Source organism: Theobroma umbraticum, unplaced genomic scaffold (assembly GCF_002168275.2).
Source record: "Theobroma umbraticum cultivar Fairchild unplaced genomic scaffold, ASM216827v3 scaffold_56.0, whole genome shotgun sequence".
Classification (NCBI taxonomy): Eukaryota; Viridiplantae; Streptophyta; class Magnoliopsida; order Malvales; family Malvaceae; genus Theobroma; species Theobroma umbraticum.
Window position 1 is genome coordinate 10717372 of NW_018397256.1, and position 24683 is coordinate 10742054.

The window sequence follows — 24683 nt, forward strand, 5'->3', positions numbered from 1 at the left end:
CCCTTTTCTCGTTCTTCATCATCTGCCTCATGCCTCTTTCTAAACTTCCTCCATTACCGTCATCCTCCGAATCGCAACGAGCCCTTGATTGGCACTCCATTGTATCAAGCACATCTTAGATGGTTGGGTGACAGAAGAAGGAAAAAAAAAAGAAAAAAAAGTAAAAATGAAAATAAAGGAAAAAATAAAAATTATATTTTAAATTAATTATAAATTAGTAATACTTGATCATAAGAAGTATATTAAAGTTTTATTATAAGAATTATAATATTTTATTATAAATTATGAGAAAAGTTAATATCATAAATTATAATAAAAAAGATATTTTATCTTTTTATAACTTATTGCTATATTATTTTAAAACTATTTTTGTCAACTAGCATTAAAATATTATCAAAATGACAATTGCATTTCAAAATCAAATTTAGAATAATTATTTTTATTTTATTTTTATAAAATAATTATTCTATTTTTACTTTTCATTCTATTTTATGAACCAAATATACTATTAATGATAAAAATCTCATTAGTATCACATCAATTGACTTCGTACTGTTAAGTTAATACTAATTAATTGATTGTTTTGGTGCATTGAATTATTTTTCAAAACCATAAAATGCAAAAAAATAATTGTGGAAAATTTTAGGTTTCAAACAACAATCCTATCGAAAATAAATTCATACTTTTTATTTAGTAGAAAAAATATGAACTCCTTGCAATCTTTGAACTTGTTGGGGCATTCAAACTTTAATGGACAAATCTGAAAATTAGTTGTTCAGATGGGCTGTCGATAGGCCTCTTAGGGCCAAAAGTTTGGTCAAGGCCTTGCCGCCTCGCGTGAAGCGGTGAAGACAAATGTTCCAATTTCCACTGCCCGAAGCGGATACGATCGTAAAATTTGAAATTATTAGATTCTTATTCAACGGTTTCACTTTTGAGTACCCTTTTGGGTCCCATATCCGATGTGGGATCCATCACCGGCAAACCGAAGCCATATGTTCGATTTCGCGGGTAAAACCGTGCACCCTCCCCTCACCACTCACCACCATCCTCCTCCTCCACCCATCACCACATCACCATCGCCACCCACTTTCTCTTTTCAAACTTTTCGCTCTTTCTCGATCCTCTTCCTCCGTCGCTGTCTTATCTTTTTTTTTTTTGTCTCCCTTCCCTTTCTATGTAACAAGGAATAAAAATTTTTAAAGCCAACTTCGGTAACTGAATTTTCATTTCCCCACCAAAAAAAAAAGGAAAATTAAATGAACTTCTCTTCCAATTACACCAATCTCCGTCTCACTCCCAACCGTTCCGACAACCTCCTCTTTTTCTCCAATCAAAGTCCATTCCAAATCCGCGAATTTCGCGTTTACAAACGGCGCCGGTTAAAGCTCTCCCGCTCAAACCTCACTGTGCATAATCACTTCAATTTCTCCTTCGATAACAACTTCTTCCAGAAGCTTCCTTCCCTCGATTTTCTCGCGCCGGTGTTAGGTCTATCTTCCGGCGTCGCTCTCTATTTATCGTCGCGCTTAAATTTAGCCTCCGGAGGCAAAAGCAATGTCTGCGACATCGGAGAGTGGATCTTGTTCACCAGTCCGACGCCGTTTAACCGCTTTGTCATCCTTCGGTGCCCCTCCATATCGTTCGAAGGGAGCGAGTTGATGGAGGATGTGAATGAGAGGTTAGTGAAGGAAGATCGGCATTTCGTGAGGCTAAATAGCGGGAGGATGATTCAGGCGAGTTTAAACAGGGGAGAGAAAGCCAGTGAGTTGGAGTACCAAAGAGTGTGTATTAGCACGGAGGATGGCGGCGTCGTTTCAATTGATTGGCCGGCGAAATTGGACTTGTGCGAAGAGCATGGACTCGACACGACGGTTTTGGTGGTTCCGGGAACGGCTGAGGGTAGTATGGACGAGAAGGTGAAGGCGTTTGTTCAGGAGGCGGTTATTTGTGGTTTTTTTCCGGTTGTTATGAATCCTAGAGGTTGCGCTAGCTCGCCACTCACCACTCCCCGGTAATCTATTGTGTTCTAAAGTAAATTTTCTTTTTTTAATTTAGTATTCTTTCATTGCTTCTTTTGTTTATTAGCATTGTAAAATTTTTATAATATGCTTAAGTGGGAAAATTTGTAGTACTGGTATTTACTTGAGCGTATATGTTTTAGCAGAAATTAGTTTCTCAGTCAGGCTTCTAGATCAAGAGAAGTATCTAATGTATGCTAGATGCTTTTCTTTTCCATGGAAATTTCTTGAAAAACCATCTGATATTAGGGCTACTTAACGACTTCATTTATGTAGGTTGTTTACAGCTGCTGACAGCGATGATATCTCCACTGCTATACAGTTCATCAATAAGGCAAGGCCATGGAACACATTGATTGGCGTTGGCTGGGGATATGGCGCAAACATGTTGACAAAGTACTTGGCAGAAGTTGGCGAGAAAACCCCTCTGACAGCTGCAACATGCATAGACAATCCTTTTGACTTAGAGGAGGCCACAAGATCAACTCCGTATCACATTGCTTTAAATCAAAAGCTCACTGGTGGACTTATAGATATCTTACGATCTAATAAGGTTGGTGATTGCACCAAACTTTGTATCTTTTCACACACTTAATCTTTTCATTGGTAAAGTACGCTTCAATATGCATTGAGTATTCAGTATTAATTCTTTTGATCCATGCTAAATGAATTGCCTAGGAACTATTTCAAGGCCGAGCAAAAGGGTTTGATGTGGAGAAGGCTCTATCAGCCAAATCTGTTCGTGACTTTGAGAAGGCAATATCTATGATCTCTTATGGTTTTGAGGCCATAGAAGACTTTTACTCAAAAGCTAGCACGCGAAGCTTAGTTAGTAATGTGAAGATTCCAGTTCTTTTTATACAGGTACCTTTGCAACTTCTGAAATTTAATGGCAAATGGTTTTTCTGAGGTACCCATGTTAAATGTCTAATGTCAGATTAGTACATTCTTGCTTCAAAAGAACTCATTTATTACAAAATTGTCCTTAGAAGATATTATTGCAAATTGCTCAAAAAGGGGCATTATAAATTTTCCTACTCTAATGTTATATATTCAGCAAAATATGTGATTTTTTTTCTTTCTTCTGATGAGAAAAATGTGAGATAATTATGCCAAAACAACTTTATTTTGTTTGAAAACAGTTACTTTCCAGCTATATATTTATGACAAAAGAATGACAGACACAAGACCATAATTCAACATTTGCTAATAATTAACTCTATATGCATTTGAATGGCAGCTTAATCCAGGTTCATCAAGCCTTGTAATATAGGTTACTTTATGGTTGGCTTGTTGGTGTCATGAACCAGCTAAAGGTTACTTAAGTAGTCTTTTTCTTCTGTTCAAAAAAATACGTAGTCTCTTTTGGTGCTGAGCTAGACTTCCAAAATTTCCTTCAATTGTGAACTTTTTAAAAACTTAACTATGAGACTAGAGTTTTAATCTTTCTTTCGCTTTTGGAAAAGTATCTTTTGGGACTTTCCCTGCAATAGTTGGTACTTGTTCTAATTCTGTCATCTGCATGCATGCATAAACTACTTTTCGGCAATATCATGTTTTGGGTCGATTTTTCAGAACCCTACTCCCCCTTTGAGAAATGGAGGAATTGTATAAGGAAAACTTAATTTCTTGTAATTTTTTTCTTTTTTCAGAATGATGATGGATCAGTGCCTCTATTCTCCACTCCACGTGGTTTGATTGCAGAAAATCCTTTTACAAGCCTACTCCTCTGTTCTTGTTCACCGTCTAGAGCTACTATATCTTGGTGCCATCATTTTACTATTGAGGTAATCTCTAATCTTCTCTCTTTTCATCTGAAGATTTTGGAATTTTGACTTAAATCCACATAGTGTGTTCAGAAAAACTGTGGGGTTGTTATCCTGAAAATGACAGCTGAAAAATCCTGTTTCAACTGTTAGGTGGGTTTGAGGGTAGGGGGGAGGTTTTAGATTGATCAGGCTTATGTACTTTTCATGAAATATCCTCTTTCAAAGAAACAATCTCCCACAAATGAGCTTGGTGGTCTGTCGTCTTTCTCATTGTTTTATATATTGGCCTTCTGAAGGCTGGTCTAGGTAGTTAACTCTTGCTATATACCCCTTATTTGGATTTTGAACCCCAAATTTTTAAGTCCTACAGTATTTACTTCCTGTTACTGATAAGAACAGAGTTTCACTGTTTCCAATACCTACTATATCCTGATTATTGCAAGTGGTGCTAATTAACCAGGCTGGAATTCCATGTTCTTTATTATCTTATGGTCTAAGAGTTTGATAAACTTTCACCATGAATCTGGCAATTGACTTGCTCATTAGTGTCATCTGGCATATCTAGTGGCTTGCATCGGTGGAGCTTGGACTTTTGAAGGGTCGTCACCCGCTTCTGAAAGATGTTGATGTCTCCATCAACCCTTCAAAAAGCTTAGCTTTTGCAGAAGGTAGGTTGACTGGTAAGGGTGGAAAAGTTAAGAAGCTTTTGGATCTTTCTAGATCAAATGCTATAAATGGCTATTCCATTGATCGTCCAAGGGAGATGTTAGAAGATGGTGATGCAGCTGCTAGCATCCACCCTTGGTCCAGACAAGGTTCACCAAAAGATGTGGAACTTGAAGACAAGGGGTTGCAAGGAGTGCACAATGATATGTTACCTCAGACCAAATCTGTTGAAGCAGAGTTGGTCAAAGAGGAAGCTAGTACAGAAGATGGTGAAATAGGTGAAGTTTTACAAACTGCACAAGTAGTTATGAATATGCTTGATGTAACTATGCCCGGAACTTTGAAAGAAGCAGAAAAGCAGAAGGTAAGGCCTAACCATTGCAGTTTCTTCTTTTTATATGACATGTATGATTGGTCTGTGTTAAAACTTTGGAATTCATATTTGACCCTTGAGTTCCCTGTGGTCTGCAGTGTGTGTAATCTCAATTTTGAATAAATTAATCAAAATGATATAGTAATTGTTAAAGCTCCGATCTGTTCATGTGCATTTGTTGGAAATAAAATATCTTAAATGGTACAAGTCTTAGGATGTATAATATATTCCTCAAATGAGTATCACACATTTGGTCTCTTTATATATTTGATTTACTTTCTTATATAGGTTCATGATTTTCTTATTTGGGGTATGGTATGCGTGTTGCTTTAGAGTGCAATTTAAGCTGATATGTCTAAGAATTCCAGGATGTGAATTTTTAGGTATGTTATTAATTTAAATCTAAGTATGGACATCCAGGTCTTGGCTGCTGTTAATCAAGGAGAGACAATTATGAAAGCTTTGCAAGATGCTGTGCCAGAAGATGTTCGTGAAAAGCTCACAGCAGCTGTATCTGTAATTATGCATGCTCAAGGCACAAACTTAAAACAGGGTATTGAAAGGATTCCCAAAATGTCATCAGGGTTCAAGTCAGAAGGCCAAGAAAGTGTCAGTGCTGCTCATTCTGCAGATGAGATAAAAAGAGCTGATGATTTGGCAGATGGCTCTGATAACATTCAAGTTGGCTCAGACAAAACTACTGGTGGACAGGGATCGGAATCTCAGCCATCTGAAAATTTGCAAAAGTCCGTTGATGTAGGTCAATCTCAACCAGTGAGCAGCCATCAGGGTGATATTTCTTCTTCAGTTAAGAAGGATACAAATGAGTCGGGAAAAATTCATGAAAGTGATGAGCTCACCAAAGAAAAGGCTTCTACACATGCCGACTCTAGTGAAACAGGATTGGAAAGTAGTGTTAAGCCTAATTTGGCTACCCGAGCTGAAAAGGCAGACAGCACAGATGAAACATTTAGTAGTGAGTGCAAAGCAGACCGAGATGGTGGAATGGGCCGAAATGAAATAAAGGATGAGAATAATCCGCAGAAAAAGGAAGAAAAAGTCCTGGATTCTTCGGCTGACCAAAGTAAAGTGGCGTCTGCTACTACAGCAGAAGTTACAGTTTCCTCCACAGGATCTTCTGAAGCCCAACCAGTGGAAGGGGAAGGAAATGATAATCAGAAAAAAGAAAACAAGGATCTGCTACATGCACTCAATCAAAATAAATCCTCTGTACCTGATTCCAATCGTCCAACCTTCAGTGTTTCTCAAGCATTAGATGCGCTGACAGAGATGGATGATTCCACCCAAGTAGCTGTTAACAGTGTGTTTGGTGTAATAGAAAATATGATTTCTCAACTTGAGGAGGAAAAAGATGAAAATGAATCTCATGATGGAAATGAGGTCAGGACTGAGAATCTTGATTCTGTGCTTGAGACACAAGACACATTTGAAAAGAAGGACGATAGTGAAGATGGTCACAAATTGAGAGAAACAGAAGGCAGTAAAAGTGACCAGAGTATGATGTCTGATGGATTGCATGGTCCTGCCATACATAATGATCATGATATTGGTACAGATATGCAGCATGACTCAACAAGTGAATGGCTGGAAGAGGAATCCCCACAAAATTCTGTTTCAACTGAGGGGTCTGATAGTGATGATTCTCAGGGAAATAGTGTAGGCAATAGTTTGGGTATCCCAAGAAACAATGATCATATAATTAGTGGCAAACTTTTTGCTGATTATTCAGATAGACATGTGAACAAATTGTACATTAATGCAAATCAATATGGGGACTTTCTACATAGTGAAAACTTCCATAGATATTTGCTTTCGAGACCAACTACCGAACCACTAGATGTAGATACAACTACTGCTTTATTGCTTGACTACTTTCCAGAAGAAGGTCAGTGGAAGCTCTTAGAACAACCAGGAGTGAATGGAGATTCTATTGATGATGTTACAACTCACAGCGGAGAACCTGAGGCTCCTGCAGCTGCAGAAGTTAACGAAACTGAAATTTACATTGAACCATCATATGTAATATTAGATACAGAAAGACAGCAGGAACCAGTTGGAGAGTTAGAAACTTTGGAAAATATGAATATAAGTGCTGAAAACAATGATGAGGGATTACAGGAATTGATTCAGCTTGTAAAAGTGACTATATTGGATTCTTTGAGAGGGGAAGTTGATCGCAGGCTAAGTGCATCTGACATGGAAGAAATGGATTCTGAACTTGCTATAGATATTGAAACAGTTGCAACTGCAGTGTCTCTGTCTGTTGGAGATGATGAGGAATTTACTAATTTTGAAGGCAAAGAGTATGTTATAGAAAATGCCTCAGGGAAAGTTGGTAGTATTAATGGAGAAAATATTGTAAGGGCTATTTCATCTGCTGTTCAGAGCACAAGTTATCTAAGGAGAGTGCTGCCAGTTGGTGTTATTGTAGGATCTAGCTTAGCTGCTTTGAGAGAGTATTTTCATCTATCTACCATTCATGACGATGATCAAAGTGAAGTTAAAGCTTCGAACAAAACCAAAGTAACCAGGAAAAAGAGTCATGAGAAGGCTAGTATAATAGAGATTGATCAAATGCCTCCTTATAAATCTAGTCAAAATGGCACTTTTCATAGCCCTACTAGTAAAGAAGGGGTAGAAACTGGTTTTAAAAGCCTAAACAAGGATAGTGTCATGGTTGGTGCTGCTGTTACAGCTGCCCTGGGAGCATCAGCTTTTCTGGTGCCAAAACAGGTAATAGTTAATTTCCCTTTTTTTTTTTGTCTACAAGTATTTTTATGTTTTTTGCGTTGACTTTTTAAACCCACTTGTGCAAGCATGGTTTAGAGAGGGTTAAGATATCCTTGGTTTGTTACTAAAAGTGAAGCAACATTTGTCAAGTAATAAAAGTTTTTAAGGATTATTATTAGCAAAGATTTTGTTTTGGAATTTCTAAATTGTTATTACCTTTTATAATGTGAATGTTATGTAGTGAGTTCCTCTAACTGTTACTTTATGTTTGTGTCATGGTTAAATTCTCATTTCACTTCAAAGAACCTTTTTGGATTTTGATCCTGACCTTTTATGATTCCATGACTTGTTCAGTTTTAAAATATTGCTAAAATGGTGAAAAGCAAGCTGTTAAGTTGTATCCAAGGAAAAATTGAACTAATTTGTTGAGTTAAAGATTTTTATTTCAAGCTTTAATTTTTCCTGTTATATGGTCATGCATGTTGATTGTGCTTTGCTGTATTTTTTCCTTCTCCTGGGTCTACGTGTGTGCTTCTCATGTTTACTGGTCAACAAAAATGCAAAGGATCCACTTCAAGGGAGGGGAACTGCTGAAAGTGCATCTAAGACCATCAAGGAGAAAGGAAATCAACATAAAGAGTCTGAAAAGTTTGATGAAGCAGTAGCTGACAAACACCAAAACAATATAGTCACCAGCCTTGCAGAGAAAGCCTTGTCAGTTGCTGGTCCTGTTGTACCTACAAAAGAGGATGGTGAATTGGATCAAGAAAGGTCTTTATCATATGCCTAATATATGTTTCTGTTACATTTGAAGTTGTCTGCTTGTTTGGTTTTTTAAACTTGACTTACACGTCTTTGTTGGCAGGCTGGTTGCAATGTTAGCAGATTTGGGACAAAGGGGTGGCATGTTGAGGCTAGTTGGTAAAATTGCTTTGCTTTGGGGTGGTATTCGTGGTGCAGTGAGTCTAACAGACAGGCTTATCATGTTTCTGCATATAGCTGAGCGCCCCTTGTACCAAAGGTATTGAAGTGGTGGATATCCTTCTCAACCATTTTTAACTCTCTCAACTTTCTCTTTCAATGCATTCTGTTTAGCTTAATGATTAAAACTTAATAAAAGTTACAATAAATAGTGTTCAGGTAAGAGTTAAATGTTTTAAAACTTTTTAAAAGAAAATATCTGGGTGCTACTGGTATAGTTTTTCACTGAGGCTTGTGTTGTCCTCTGAGTATTCCTTGTGCTGATGTTATACTTTTCTTCTTGTGCTGCTTTCTTCTTAAAGGATTCTTGGCTTTGTTGGCATGGGTCTTGTTTTATGGTCACCGGTTGTTGTTCCATTGCTTCCAACTCTTGTGCAGAGCTGGACAACAAAGAATCCCTCCAAGATTGCTGAACTTGTTTGCATTATTGGCTTCTACACTGCTGTCATGATGCTTGTCATATTATGGGGCAAAAGAATACGTGGTTATGAAAATCCACTTGAGCAATATGGACTGGATTTGACATCACCATCAAAGGTATGGATTTAGCTTAAACCTTTTGTTGGAAAAATTCTAGATAGAGGATAATTGCTATTTATCTTTTGCGTTAGCTTCTGATTCTTAACATGCACGTTTTTTATTGTCTTTGAGGTTGTTCCTTTATTGTTCCTGGAAAATTAGGGATTTGGCTTTTAAAGGCACATGTTTTCTTGAATAGCAAGATCATGCCTACTTATTATCGTAGACACAGTGAGTTAATATTGACATCGTTGCTTGCAGATCCAGGATCTTCTCATGGGCTTGATTGGAGGAGTAATACTTGTTATGCTTATACAGTCTGTAAATGCTTTGCTTGGCTGTGTCAGTTTCTCTTGGCCTTCAAATCTTCTTCCATCTTCTTTAGATATCATGGCTAGGCTCAAAGTATATGGAAAACTGCTTGTGCTGGCTGTTCGAGGAATTGTAACTGCAACAGGTGTTGTGCTTGTCGAAGAACTGCTTTTCAGATCATGGCTGCCTGATGAAATTGCTGCGGATCTTGGCTATCACCGCGGAATTATTATATCAGGACTTGCATTTTCTTTGTTCCAGAGGTAACTTTATTTGACTTTTCTATTGGAATTCATGTTTTCTTATTTTTTCCCTTTTTTATTAGTTTGAGATATTATTTAGGCGTAATACCTTTGTTTATAGATATTTAAGAGATTTGTGAAAATAAAAAATGGCCTTTGCTAACAATTACCCCAACCATGGCTCCAATGGGATTTCAGGTCTCTGATGGCAATACCAGGGCTATGGCTTTTGTCTTTGGCTTTGGCAGGCATTCGGCGAAGAAACGAAGGCAGCCTATCAATTCCAATTGGGTTGCGTGCAGGGATAATCGCTTCAAGTTTTGTTCTGCAAACTGGTGGCTTTCTAACTTGTAAGGCCAACTTTCCTCTCTGGGTAACGGCAACTTACCCTTTTCAACCTTTTAGTGGATTAGTCGGTCTTGCGTTCTCTTTATTGTTGGCAATGATTCTGTATCCAAGACAGCCTCTGCCTCGGAAGAGATCGGAAAGTAGCATACAAGAATAAACAGAGAATTATACGGTTAGAAGAGCAGCAGTCTCTGCCACATCTGCTGCAATTTTGGTTGGTTATAGCTTTACGGTTTTTGAACGGACTCGCAAGTCTGTTTATACCAATCTTTGCGTAACGCTGCCAACTGCCTTGTATGTATTCTTCCCACCAAATGGTAGGGTTAGCAGGGAAGAAATGAAAGGAGGTAGAGGTAAGAGCATTGTACAAAGGGAAGGAGACAGAAAAGGGGAAACAGAGATGCAGAGATGCATTTGATAGGAAGGTAAAAGGGCGGGCATTGGAAGTAGGATATTGTTGCAACACTATCATTCTTTCAAATACTAATACGCGCAATCGCTTCAACGTCGGACAGCGCCGCACGGGAAAAAATAAAAAAACACATGGACACGTATTTCCGTATACATTAAATTTCGAAAGGCAATTTTGTAAAGGAATCCTAATGTCTAAATCCTACGTGTATAAGTTGTTCACGTTGTATTCTCTTTTTCATATTTGTGCTTGGATCCCCGCTGACATATTCATTTTTTGTACTTGAAGGGGCAATAATTCATGATCACCCATCTCATGTTAGTGAAGGCATATTTTTACCCCTGTGGACCTTTGTCATTATCGCTTTGGTTCTGCTTCCAAGGACCTGATGAGAGGGAAAATTAATGTGTTGAAGAAAAATCAAAATCACGATTAACTCAAATGAAAGAGCAATTAGCCCAAACTGCTCATGAAAAGAGAATCGAAAGGATTCACAGAAGTATTCATTAGTTAATCAGAAATTTTGGGCCTAAGAAACCAATTAAATTAATTTCCATCTGCTTAATGATTGTCTCATAGTCGCTATGCTATATTATTGGGAAAGCTCGTCCTGACTTGAATTGAAACGCAGTGTTTTGGCATTCGTATTAGTCATGGAAATTGGTTTAAGGAGAAGGTAAAACGCATGTGGCCGCTGCCCTGGTAAACGACGAAATTCAATCACGTTCAGAGATTATGGTTTTTATTGTGAGGAGTTGTAATGGTGGCCAAATCAGAAAAACGACAAGCGAAGAGAAAAGGACTGAACACAAAGGATGAACATGAAAGACCAAAGTCACAATCTTTTGCTGGGGAAGTGACGGGCTCAACACCCAAGGTTCAAACAATGCCGGAACTTAAACCAAAAATTAAAAAAAAAAGAAAAGAAGGGAAAATACAAAAGAGGCCTCTCTTGTCCAATCAAAATTCCAAAAACAACCAAAGATTATTCTCATGTTCCCTGAAAACCCCTCCGGGGAACGAACCGGCCTATTGTTTCAACGCCTTCAATTTACTCCTCAACTGCCAAAGGGACAGATTCAGCCTGAAACAACCCCAAAACAAGTACGAACGTATGTTAGGAATTTGGAACGAAATGAAAGAGGAGAGAAACTAAAGAAATGAAAGGAAATGGCATGACAAGTACCAGCTTGCGGTACTTCAGAGCGTAGAACATCTCAAGGTAACGACGGCTCTCGCGGCGGTCAAGGTTGGAAACGTGCTTCCAGAAGCCATACACTCCAGTTAGGGTCAATAGTCTCTCGGAGTAAATCTGCCATGTGTACCTGATTGAACAATGCAAAGATATAAGAAAATGAGAGTAACACAATATAATAACATGCATGGTTAGGCAAAATGAAAAGAGAAATGTGAGCTTACTTCTCCTGGATACGTTTCAACCCTCCCTCGGAAATCTTGTTCCAGTGAGATGGGTCTGCCTTGCACTTCTCAAAGAAGTCGACGAGGATCTCAGCAGCTTGATCACCGTGGTAAGGATCAATGTTGAAGCCAGATTTACCGTGGACAATAATCTCGGCTGGTCCACCGTTGCAAGTTGCAAATGTCGGCAAACCACATGTCATGGCCTCAACAACTGTCAATCCAAAGGCTTCGTACAAAGCAGGTTGTACAAAGGCACCCTTGGTATCACAAATGTAACGGTAGAGTTCACCGTTCCTAACTCTGTTCATTTGGGATGATATCCATCTGAATTGACCGTTCAACTTGTACTTCTCGATCATCTCAAACATCTTCTTCATTTCAGCCTTCTCTTCCAAATCCTTGGATTCCTTTCTCCTATCTCCACCTACTACTACAAGGTTAACCAACTCCCGCAACTTAGCGTTCTTGCCATACCACTCAACAAGTCCCGTTAAATTCTTGACACGGTCAAGCCTTGCCATTGTAAATAGAATTGGCTTGTTGCGGTCGTTTAGCACACACCTGTCGGACAAACCACAGACCAATTGTTAGTTCAAACAGATAATTTTCGTATTGGGGTTTGCTAAAATAACATGTAACTCAAGACTTTGGTGTGGTTCACGTACAAGTGTTCTTCGTTCTCGACTTTGCTGTAAAGAAGGTCTTCAATCTCGGGATGGAAATGTTTCAACCTCCTCTTCTCCTCAGTGTAAGGGAAGTATATGCTCATGTCAGCACCAGGGGACACAATGTTGAATTTGGGATCGAACACATCAATCCCATGAACAACGCGGTAGAGGCCAGGAAGAGTAAAAGCGGTGTGACTCTCGTATTGACCAACAGTGTCCTTGCTGAAATCATAAGAATAATAACGTTCAAGGTCCAGCAGCAAAACATTTTAAGAGAATACAAAACAGAGTACTAATAAGTCTGATCATCTACCTTCCCGCAATTTCTTGGAAAGTACTGGTGATGATGAAATCTGTATGGTTCATTGCAAAAAGATCGGCTGTAAATTGGCAGGAGAAATGGTATTTATCCTCAAGCTTCTTCCAGTAGATGTCAGAATCTGGATACTTTGTCTTCTCCAAAGCGTGGGCAATTGTACACTGCAGAGGGGTGAAAAAACGAAGTCATTATGCTAAAATATCAAAGATAAAACCCATAAAAGATCCTAGTAAATTAGTATTTTTTTCACAAACCTGTGTAACTCCCAACTTATGTGCCAACAAGGAGGCAACGATATTGCCATCACTGTAGTTTCCGATGATCAGATCTGGCTTGCCTTGCAACTCTTTCGAAATTTCGTGAGCAACATCCTTAAATCAAAGACCTTTACTTGTAAATAAAATGAACATGATGCGATATCTAAACGATGGGATAACTAATGCTAGAAAATGAATAAATGAAGATCAATAGTTCATATGGTTCACCTCAGTATAAGTTTCCAAGTAGGGCCAGACTTCAAATCTTGAGATCCATCTACGTACAATTCCGTTCTCTGTTCTGAAGGGAATTCGAAGAATATCTGAGTGCTCTGTTCCATATACTTTCTCAAGTCTCTGACCACAAGTTGTTCCCACAGCATCAGGGAGAAGTCTAGTAATCTGAAAGAATCAGAGAAATAAGCATCAGACATAAAGCCAGAAAACATAAATTTTAAAGAAACCCAAAACAAAGATCATAAATACTAATAAAGAACTCTCACAATGAGGATACGAGGGGTAATGTTGAGTCCTTGCTGCTTGATGCGGTGAAGCATCTCATTCTCCAAGGCACGGACTTGATCCAAGATGTAAACAACCTATATGGAAATGTTGAAAGAGTTAATATTTACAAACTTAGTTTCTACACAATTTACACCATCCAATCCATCAAGTCTTTTAATTTTACAAACTAGGCTTGTAAAGGCTAACCTGGCCACCAGTGTCGGGGTACCCCAAAACATTGTCCTGAGCAAAGTATCCATGGGGAGTAAGAATCACAACATTGAAGACCATGGGAATTCTACCAAGGAACTTCTCAAGGGTGCAAGGGTCAGGTGCCTCAAGAAGATCCAAAAGGAGTTGGATCATCTCAAGCACACGCTCAGCGGTATCACCCCAACCTCTCTCCAAGCCAATTTCCTGGAACTTGTGCTCGAATTCGGCATATGGTGTTTCAACGGGCAGTGTACTGAGATACTCCTCTGCCTTTCTCAAAACATGTTGGAGAGAATTCAGGTTTTGAATTCTGTCATTCAACATCATGTTCTGCAAAACACCAACTGAAATCCTCAGGATTTTATATCCATATAAACAATAGAATTTTCCATCATTTAATTATGATGCTAAGAACCTAGTAAATCTAAGGACCAACATGCAAGAAATCTATGTCTGATCTATGCAAATCTCAACTATTTTGACTGATCTATGCAAGAATTTTCCAATATTTTTATGTTCCGTACCTTGCCCTTGTGGCAGTGGACTCTGAGGAATTCAAGCAACGGGTGCATGCTCTCCTTGTCATGGAACAATTTTGCCGAAAGGTGGCGATTGAGGAACTCCACACCGTTACCGATGGACTTTGAAAGAGTTGGGCGGGGGAAAGATGCATTGAAGGGCTCAAAATCCAATTCCAAAACAAAATTGCCATTTGAACTGCAAGCAGAGCAAAGAAACATTATTAAAAACCAACCTTGATAAACAGATAACATATATAAAAACAAAAAACAAAAAGAACTTTCCAAGTTACCTTCCATCAACAAGCTCTTCCTTGAAGTGAAGATACTCAGCAACAGTGAGCTCCTCAACAACAAGAGCGTGGACATTTACTCTAATGTACTCCCAAACACCAGGCCTTGGACGAACAGCAAGTGCAACCCATGGAGGCAACACGATCGCTTCCTATAACACAAAACATGACCAAAATCAAGATTTTGTGACAAAAGAACACTAACAGAGAAAAGAAGGAAAGGAAAGTCGGTTTTGTTGTACCTGACTAGCCTTCAATATTTCAAAAAATGCCCCATCAGCAAGCTTCTTTCTGTTCTCTTCAGGGATGGCTTCAAACTCGAGAATAATTTGATGGTGTTGCAGAATTCCTTTTCCTTTACCCTCAATCCTATAATAAAAACAACAATTTTATAAGTCAATCTAAACATTTGAAAAGACAAAACAAGTTGCAGGCAAATATAAAAACAATTTTTGAACGATCTGCTTCAAATACCTTGCAAGCAAGGCCAAAATCTCGTTCCTGTGAGCAGCAAGGGTCTCATCCAAACGCTCACGGAGGCTGTGGACGCGGGTGATAACACGCTCAGCCATTCTTTGAACTGAAAAACAGAGCAGAAAAACAGAGCCAAAACAGAGTAAGTATAATAGTAATAGGAAGGGAAGGAGAAATTATCCAAGATGATCCACTATAAATGGGGATGGATAAACACCATAAAGTCAAACCCACACAATACACCATTCTAGAAGACTAAAATGTTTTTCCAAACCTACCACCTCAGCCACCAACCACATGGAAAATCTTTGACGTTCATCAAAGTATGTTTATCGTTCAACTAAGTTTAGCAACAGAAAATTGTAAGATCCGATTCTTTATTAATTAAATTACCCATTAATTAAAATAAAATCAAATCTTAGTAAAGCTCAAAGAAAATCCCCAAAACCACCATTTTGAGTGGATATTGCACTTTTTTTCCATAGAAATTTAAGCAGAGAAACCCTGCTCAACAAGAAAACAGAGTCGTGTTTTAACATTCTGAGTTGACAGAGAATTTCTTCATGATGGAGTTTTGACAACGAAAATGGCCAGAAAAACAGAACCCCAAGATGGTCAAATAAGAACAGCAACATGGGAAGGAAGAGAATTCTACACGCGAACTTTCAAAGTTAGGACAAAGGCAAAGAAACTACAGAGCAGATCAAACACAAGAACAAAACCAAACTTAAAAGAAAAACGGAAAGAACAGAGGAAACAGAAGAGCACCTAAACGAAAATAACGAAAGGAGGGGTTTAACGAAATGAAGGAGAATGGAATGGGAGAAGCCAGAGTTTTGAGGAAATTTATAGACGGAGAAGCCCGATCGCTCACGGTAAAAATGGAACCAACTTTCATTTGAATAATGCAAAGAAAATGACAGTCACTGCGGTTAAAACTTAAAAAGCAAGAATCTTAGGACCTGGACGCAAGTTTTATTAACCGACAGCGTTATTGGCTTGAGGTCATGTTGGTAATTTGGACACTGATTTTAACGTTGTAAGGATATGTCATTGCAAAAAAGCAGAGAGAAACAGAATCAAGGCAAACAACTGTTGTAATTCCTGATCTTCAACTTCAAGAAACCTACCAATCAAAAAGTAAAGCCATACAGTTTTTCCTTTTTTTTTTTTTCTTTTTTTGTCTGGGAATGTTTTAGTAAATATTCACTCCAACATTTTATTGTTAATAACATAAATTATTGAACTGGTGAACTAATAACACTCTCAACCATAGTAAAAAGTACCTACACTTGTACCTCAAGGCAAAACTTACTACCAATCAAAGACAAAGAATCCTTTTTTTTTTCTAATAATTTTGGTTTTTTTTTCTTCATTTTTGATCTTTCCAAGGTAGAATTGAAAGTGGAAAAGTGTAGGGACACGAGTCAGAAAGCGCAGAGACAAAAGTGGGGACAAACACTGCTGCTTGTGATCATCACAGCCAAAGACTTTTCTTTTGTTTTTCCGATTATGCAAGCACAAAAAAAAGTTTTGTAGCTTCAAGTAAATTTTCAGTAAAAATTTCGTTTACATTCACCATACACTCCTGTCTGATTATCTATCCTCGTGTACCCCCCCAAAAATCCCAACAACGCAAAATAAAAGGCAAAAACAGACAAAGGATCTTCATAGCATTTGCCACAACCAAAACCATGAAAAACAAAAACACCCAACTCAAATTTTGTTTGGACTTTTGGACAACAAGCACCAGAAAGGCAATGCGGATTACCTTGAGTTTGCAACAAGGAAGAAATTAAACTAAGAGGAGGAAAGAGAAAAAGAGTTGAAGAAAAGGGGAATAAGTTGTTGCAATAAACGCAAAAAATGAAAGGATGGAAAGCAAAAGAATGGAAATGGGATGGAGAAAGAGGTGAGGTTAGAGTTCCTTTTATACACAAAAGGGAGGCAGTCTCTTCCCATCACCTTTGGTTTTCATGGCTATGTTAAGCTAGATCTTAAGTTTCTCTCTTGGTTTCTGTGACCCCTAGAAAAACCCATCAATACTGCCTTCTCACCTTTCTGTGGTTTCATTGTTCCTTTCAGAAACCGCTTCTTCTTTTTCGTCCCCTATTCTGTTGGCCCCATGGTCCCATTTTTTATTAATTTTTTATCCACTTTTCTTCCTCCTCAAACTTACTTAGTTTTTATATATTTAATTTAGTAACATTTTGGATTAACTTGAGAGTTGAAGGAAAAAACAAAGGTTTCTCTTTTATTTATTTATTTATTTATTATACTCAATTTTGATTAAATATATATTTAATTTTCAATTGTTTCTTGTTTCGTTTTCTATGATTCATGTAGTCTTTGACTTTGCGCAAATATTTTTTCGCCTCTCAACTTCCATTCAAGGAAAAGAAAATCTGGCGGGTGTTCGGTTGTACAATAAGCGCCGGCGACGTCACCGTTGGCAGGGTGAATTTCGTCATTTAGACTTTATTAATAAATTTTTTTGGATGTTTTACTTCTTGTGGATAATTAAAATCCAATACACCTACAAAGTTTTTGCAGCCGCCACGTTGGATTCACAGCGCGCCAGTTACGCTACCGGGGTTGGTGGGGTCACGTTGTCCGGAAGGCGATTACAAACAAAACCATAGATCCTCTGCTGCGCAACGTGGGGAGAGTGGATTGGTCCGTTGTTAAGCCTGAGGTAACCCGACTGAGTTGGGTTCCGTGTGAAATGAGTCTAGCTGGCAAGCGGGTCCCGACGAATAAAAGTGTGAGACAGCGAACTCTAGAATTGGATTGGCAGAATCATCGATGTCCGACGTGGCACGATAGCACCGACAAACTTATAAGTCGTACCAAATAAATTTATGAAATTAAAATTTAATTGATCAATTTTATTTAATTCCCAAGGTTGGTAAACAAGCTTACCCGGTTGGAATTTTTTTTAATCCTTGAAATTAGAAGAGAGAGAGAAAGGAGAGCTTCTGGAAAATCCAGTGGCTAGGTGTTGTGGTTTTGGCGTCACCTGGTATTTGATTTTCAAAACCCCCTCACGTGGCTTATGACTTAATGCTGAAATCACAGTTGTTTTTAAAATATTATTAGTACACTATTATTAATCAATGCATATAAATGATGACTAAAAAAGGTATTCAAATTCAAAATGAATTTATATTTAATAAATTTTAAAATAAATATATTATTAAATAATTGAGCTTGCGGATTATAAATTATTAAAATTTTGAATCCTGTAATGTATAGGCTGATAATACGTGGTATATAAATTCATAATATAACGATTTAGAGTGTGCATATTTATGTCGTAATCATCTATACTTGGCAAGCTTGTGTGGGTGATCTAAGAGCATGGTTTTGCTTGCTATAATTAAACCGCATGTCTTTAATACCTCAAATGAACTCGTTTGTTCAACCACAAAAATTTAAACGCTTCACATTTAAAAAATCAAGAGGTTTTGGATAATGTCGTCACTGCCAAAATTGAAATGGTAAGGAATTAGGTGAGATGTGGATCACGTGGAGAGTCACAGAGACAGCACTAAATTCTTTGATTCTTTTGTTTTAGTTTGGGGCTGGACCAGACCAAGCCGAAGGCTTTGGGAGAGAGAGAAAGAGGATAAATTGCTGCCTGCTGCCATTGGAGTTTGCAATCAGAGCATTGAGTCTGAAAGAGAAGTCCATTTTCGACAGGTTGTCTGGCTGTTTCTGTACGGACCACCTAGGTCCCATTCCCATATGTATTTTTTTTTTTAAATAAATCTTTCTCCCCTACTTAATTCTGTTGCTGGAGAACAAAGTTTGGGATAAAATCATAGTAAAAACAAGTTAAGGACGTATTTACATTTAATAACTATTAGCAGAAGAGAAATGGCACGTCATTTTGTTGCATTTAGGTGTCTCTTGTCATTGTAATTTGGTGCTTAGAATCACTGAAGTTGTGTGGTCGTCGTTGAGATATTCATGTAAAGTATGAAGTAATCCAAGCTATGAAAAGGAAAATGACCCAACAAGTTGGTTGCAATTTGTTCTTACATTAGCTAATTTTGTTTGAATTAGCATATAAATTCTGGGTTTGCCATAGAACTGCCATAAACTCGAGACAAAATTTCTTGGCCAACTTGGTGAATAAAAAAATTGTCGACCAAATGATTAGTGTAATGACATCAGTGAGAAGCCTTTAATGGTAAAAGTGATTGATGATCACCTATTTAATTGTTAAATATCTGAATAAATGGCCTTTTAATTACAAAAATGAATGTTGAAAACTAGTGTTGGTAGAAGCAAATGGGGTCAATGTCAGTTTTCTTTCTTTTTTTTTTTTATTTCCCCAAAAATAACAAGCTCTATAGTCATTATTTTAAAATCAGAGACTTTGAGAGTTGAATCCCAGTAAAGATTAAACAAGTAAATAAATAAACAAAATAATCTAAAAAATGTAAACAATGAAAGAGTCAATTGGAGTTCAAAACAATTAATAAACCTAGTTGGCAGGGAAATTCGATGGGGGTACACTAAAAGCTACTACAATGGATGACAACAATGAGAAATTGCCAATCACAAAAACGAATGTGTAACCCCACATAAAATATCTTCCCCTTTATTGCTTTTCGCAAATGCATAAGTGCATGTGTTGGCTTGATTTTGACCGTCATAAATATTGTTTTAAGATGACCAGCACTAGTCGAAGAATTTATTTTACATAATAATTTAAATTATTTTTAAAAATTAAATAAATCTTTATTATATGTTTAATAAAATTTTTATATTTTTATTTTATATCAAATAAGTGTTTACGATTAAATTAATTATCATTAGTCAAAATTATATTTATCATTTTATATCCACATAATGTTGATAATAAAAAATATCATATAATCATATTACATGTCACATTAACATATCATATCATCCAATACAATATATCAACATATCATGTTAATATTATGTAACATCAAATAAAAATAAAAATAAATAATATTTTAATTAACAACAGTTAATCAAGAATAAGTTATAAGAACTTATTGATTCAAAATAAAATTACAAAATATTGATTAAATATAATAAAAAATAAAAAATTATTTAAATTTTATAAATAATTTAAAAGTATTTTTTTTATTTTTATGCCTTTTTATTTTTAATAAATTAAAAAATAGAACAAAAAACTAGGGTTATTTCCAAAATAGATAGCTAAAAGTTTTAAGCTTGTGCCCCCACAAAATTAGTTAGGAGAAATTTAAAATATTTTTTCCTAACAATAATGTTGAATTATTTTGCCCTTTTTTCAGTCCATCATCAATCATCCTCTTTATTAACTAATGGCAAATAATTGGACAGGGCCTGTCTTCATTGTCGTTCATAATTATATTTGCGTAATCCTAAAATTTGTATGGATAACAACGGGGATGACGTGTCAAAAATCTCTCAAAATTTGGCACACATAATGGCGTGAGATTTGGAAGGAAAGAAATTAATGATTATTCTTGCCCCGAGTGTTTTTTTCACCAAAAATATTGGTACGAGTAGGAAAAAGCTTTCATCACAATATTAAAATCAGGATTCCAAAATCAAATTGAATTACCTTCAGTGCTGCAAGTAAATTAGCCAACTGGACAGATCAGTCCATTGTTCTTTACCTAATTTGTATTGTTCAAAGTCACCTTACAAATTTGGAAAAATGTTAAAAACAAGTACAGTCATTTCATTTCCAAATAAACGGTTGACAATTATTTTATTATTATATATAAAGTGATCGTGGAGATGCACCCACCGTTACATTATTGCTTGAGAAAATAAAAGATCACCTTCTTCATTTGGCAAGTCATTTACAAAGTTCACCCAATATTCAAATCGAAAGACTAAGCCACTGTACCCCACACACAAGCTTTATGTTGGGACCAGCAAGGGACCAATCAGCAAGCAAGTTTTGCTAATGGAAGAAAGGGAAAATAAATGGTTAGAGAAATGAAGTTGGAAAGTGATGCTTTTGTAGGGCCCCTCAGCCTAAATCCAATCTGGATAGGCTCTTTTAGCTACCATTTTGCACTTGATTGGGGTTCGGTGCGCCTAACATCTTTGTAAACTCCAAGTCAAGGTTTGTGAGTATTGTAACCCTCGCAACGCAGCAAGTTTTGAATGCCTAGGTGCCGAGATTGCCGATTGTTACAAGGTGAAGGGAAAATCTTACCAAACTTGGCATCCTCAAATATATCTCAAGTCACATTTGAACGATGTAGACTATGACTGAATTTACGAGATCCTTGTCAATATGATTTTTCACGTGGCAAAAATTAAAAAGAAAAAAAAACCTCAGTTTATTATACATGTAATGGATATAAGCTATAAGACATGGGCGGACCCATGTAGGAAGGAATGGTGTCACATGACATCACTCACCTTTAAAAATATTTTAATTTTTATACAATTTATTTAAGATTTAAGGTAATTAATATGTTAATAAATTTATTATTCTTTTTACAATTTTATAAAGAATGAAATCAAAGACTTTAACAAAGAATGACTTATCAAAAAGTAATTTATGTATTTATATTTAAATACTATAAGTAAAGATAATTTTTTTTATAATTTAAAATTTTATTAAAAAAATCAAAATCTAAACTATTCTCTTTATCTAAAAATTTGAGTTCTTCTTTTTTTCTATTCTTTGACTGTGTTTTTCACTTTATCAAAACAATTCATCTAACTTTAATTGTAAGTAATTTTTTACTTAAATTAAATTTTTAAATATTTCGTATCTAAATTTATTTTTGATAAGTTTGATAATTTGAATTCATAATTATAATCTGGTTAATAGAAAATAGTATTATATGTTAAGCAATATATTGAAATTGTGATTTTTTTTATTGATTTATTTTGTAGATATATTATTTGATTATTTGATTTTTCTATTTAACTTTATGTGGTTTGTGGATGCTTACATTTAGTTTTGATGAATTAATAAAAAATTATCATATTGTTAGTTACTAAACTTGACAATTTGCTATGTAAAATCATATTCTATTTTAATAAAGAGTAATTTTTAACAAATTTTATAATTTTAGATAAATAAACCATGGAAAGATATTTTAAAAGAAAAAAAAATTATTTCACAAGACTCAAATCCCAAACAATAACAACAAAATTCTATTAATGATAATACTCAACAATACACTTCTAATAAAGTTATGTTGAATTTAATTTAAGTACTCTTACAATAGATCTTGAATAAAAAAAAATTTAAATATCATGGCATCACTTCTAATAAAGTGGTCCCCATGCTATTAAACTGTTTAAGGAGAAGGCCTTCTTTTTAATTTAAACTCCATTTACAAAGCATGATCATGCATGATGTATATATTTTTGGATTTATTGAAATGTGAAGGTGCAAATATTGAAAAGTTGACTTCGAAATGACCCACAATAGTTATAAATTTACTTTTATTTTTCAATATATAGCAAGATGCATAGGAAGAATAAGAGTAATTTCCTGCTTTTTGTCTCCATCGATCCCACTAGAGTCGCATGCCACTACTAAATTACTAATGCTGACGGCGACAATCATGCCATTGCTAATTTCTTATTACAAATTATATAAACTAGACATAGATAAAATTTCCACATTTTTAATATAGGGCATAGCAAATAACTTTTTTTTTTAATGATATCATATTCCATTTCATCATGGGATGTGCCATTTAAGATTAGAGAATTAAATAATTCGCATTGGAGAATGCAATAAAGTGTAGGGATATTACAAAATGTTATCAGAACGGATTCAATTAATTAAACAAAGCAAATAGAAGAAAAATGGGTACTTTTTGATTGTTTTAAGGTCAAAGGTTATGGGTTTTTGGCGTGCTGTTGACGCATGGAAGATGGGTTCATCATACAAACAAACGACCTTTCTGTCAAGTGAAATTTTTGTCTATGCCTCATGAAAGAAATGTTAGGTCATTGACTTCCATTCATTAATTACATAGTAACCTCTGCATCATGTAAAAAAATCACGATGACTGATCAGCTAGAGGAGGAAAGAAGGAAGAAGAAGAAGAAGATTAAAAAAAAAAAAATCAGTGGGTGGCTGTCTTGATAGTTTGTGGGTCAGAGATCTCAAATGATGGCTTTTGTTAAATTTAGGTCCGTCGTCATTGGTTGATGACTTTTCTTCCACTCCAAGCGTCACCGATATCTCTCCCATTGATTGTACATTTCTTGCTTTTGTTGTTGGGAGTTGGATTGCTGAACTTACTATTGTTGGGTTGTTGTTGTCTTTAAATTGTGATTCGAGGGAATTGGGTTTAAATCTAAGGTGGGGTGCCAGCTTTCTTTTCAGAAAAGATTATCAGCTCAACTTGCATGAATCAAATTTCAAAGTGTTTTCCATGCAGGTTTTTTTTTTTTTTGCGTTTTGTATGAAATTTGGAGATTTGAAATCAAATTATTAAATATTAAAATTGAATTTTGTACGGCGGATTTAATCTTGTGGGTGTGGATCTAATCTATTGTGCTGGCTTGCAGGCATGTTCACACACCCACGGATTCGGTGGGGCTAAGCCCTCTGACTTGGGTGCGAAAATTTGGGACCTCTCATCAAACATCATTTTTTTTTTCTTGTGCTCGTTGCGTCTGAGCCTACACTTCAGTTGTTTGTTTTCTTCTTGATGGCCTGGAATATATTGAGCCTTTTGCACATATCTCCTTCAGAGACTCTTTTTGATTTTTGGTAAAAAACAACAACATTTGTTCCAAAAATTGCAGGCAGGGGAGACCAAAAGATTAATAAAGGGGAGCCCTTATCACATAGATGATGGATCTTCCCTAATCTCAGACAATATGACCCTTAATCGTGCCATAACAAGCAACCAAGTGTCATTCTCGTGGGCATGTGAGCAATCTAAAAGGAGACAAGAAGGGATAATAAGCCAATCTGATTTTAATGAAATCTCCCGTCCAAAACCCAAAAAATAAAAAATAAATAAATAAAAGAATCATATAAATAAAGATTTGATTTCCCTTTAATTCTATGCCGTTCAAGAATAGAAATTCGACGTTTTGACACTTTGATAAGTTATTCAATAATCAGCTGGGCTGTCAACTAAAAAATTCTTCATTGATTTTCCATATTGATTTTGATTGATATAATCGGTAAAGTCTCTTTGTCTATATCTCATTATGATTAGGTAATGCTTATCTCAAAACAATTTTCATTTTTCTACTGATGAACCTTCTCCCAATCAAATATAAGCCGTTGCTTTTACATAATTCGCATGTGCCCTTTGGTGATAAGACACGAGGGTCTCAACTCTGAACTCTCACCGTCCCCCAAGCACGTTTTCATGGTAGATATTTAACCTTCCTCTCCCTCTCTCTCTCTCTCTCTCTCTCTCTCTCTTGCCACATTGAACGGATCAGATGTGAGTTTTAGATTAAGATTTGACATTTTTCAAAACAAATTGTTCCTCAGCCTTTTTTCAGATGGGGTCAACTGGATTTAATTCGAAAGAGAGTGCTCGTTCTCTATCAAGCAGTTTGATGCGTATATTTCGTTAACTGTAGTAAAAATTGGACCCCACGATGCATTAGTCCATAATTTTGGCTACGTGGGCTGGCTTT

At 36.3% G+C, this 24683-nt stretch overlaps 2 protein-coding genes across 3 annotated transcripts; one reads left to right on the forward strand and one right to left on the reverse strand.

Moving 5' to 3' along the window:
* The first annotated feature begins 906 nt into the window (after positions 1-906).
* Positions 907-10715, forward strand: LOC110410653 (alpha/beta-Hydrolases superfamily protein). 2 transcript variants are annotated; one of them, XM_021420467.2, is made up of 11 exons: positions 907-2014; positions 2298-2574; positions 2700-2885; positions 3674-3808; positions 4356-4820; positions 5250-7583; positions 8146-8351; positions 8446-8601; positions 8864-9098; positions 9342-9655; positions 9833-10715. In XM_021420467.2, exons 1-11 carry the CDS (start codon positions 1260-1262, stop codon positions 10137-10139), a joined length of 5370 nt encoding a protein of 1789 aa, XP_021276142.1. In that variant the 5' UTR covers positions 907-1259; the 3' UTR covers positions 10140-10715. The 2 variants fall into 2 exon arrangements, with proteins under 2 accessions (XP_021276142.1, XP_021276143.1); XM_021420468.2 differs by having other exon boundaries at positions 1877-2014; positions 2344-2574.
* A 495-nt stretch (positions 10716-11210) lies between these two features.
* SUS4 (sucrose synthase 4) lies at positions 11211-15888 on the reverse strand. The gene is made up of 14 exons (XM_021420469.2): positions 15831-15888; positions 15063-15168; positions 14831-14957; positions 14589-14740; positions 14302-14494; positions 13772-14107; positions 13564-13659; positions 13289-13462; positions 13058-13174; positions 12798-12964; positions 12482-12706; positions 11814-12377; positions 11581-11719; positions 11211-11478 (listed from the first exon to the last, which is right to left on the reverse strand). Exons 2-14 carry the CDS (start codon positions 15158-15160, stop codon positions 11446-11448), a joined length of 2421 nt encoding a protein of 806 aa, XP_021276144.2. The 5' UTR covers positions 15161-15168; positions 15831-15888; the 3' UTR covers positions 11211-11445.
* Positions 15889-24683: the final 8795 nt, after the last annotated feature.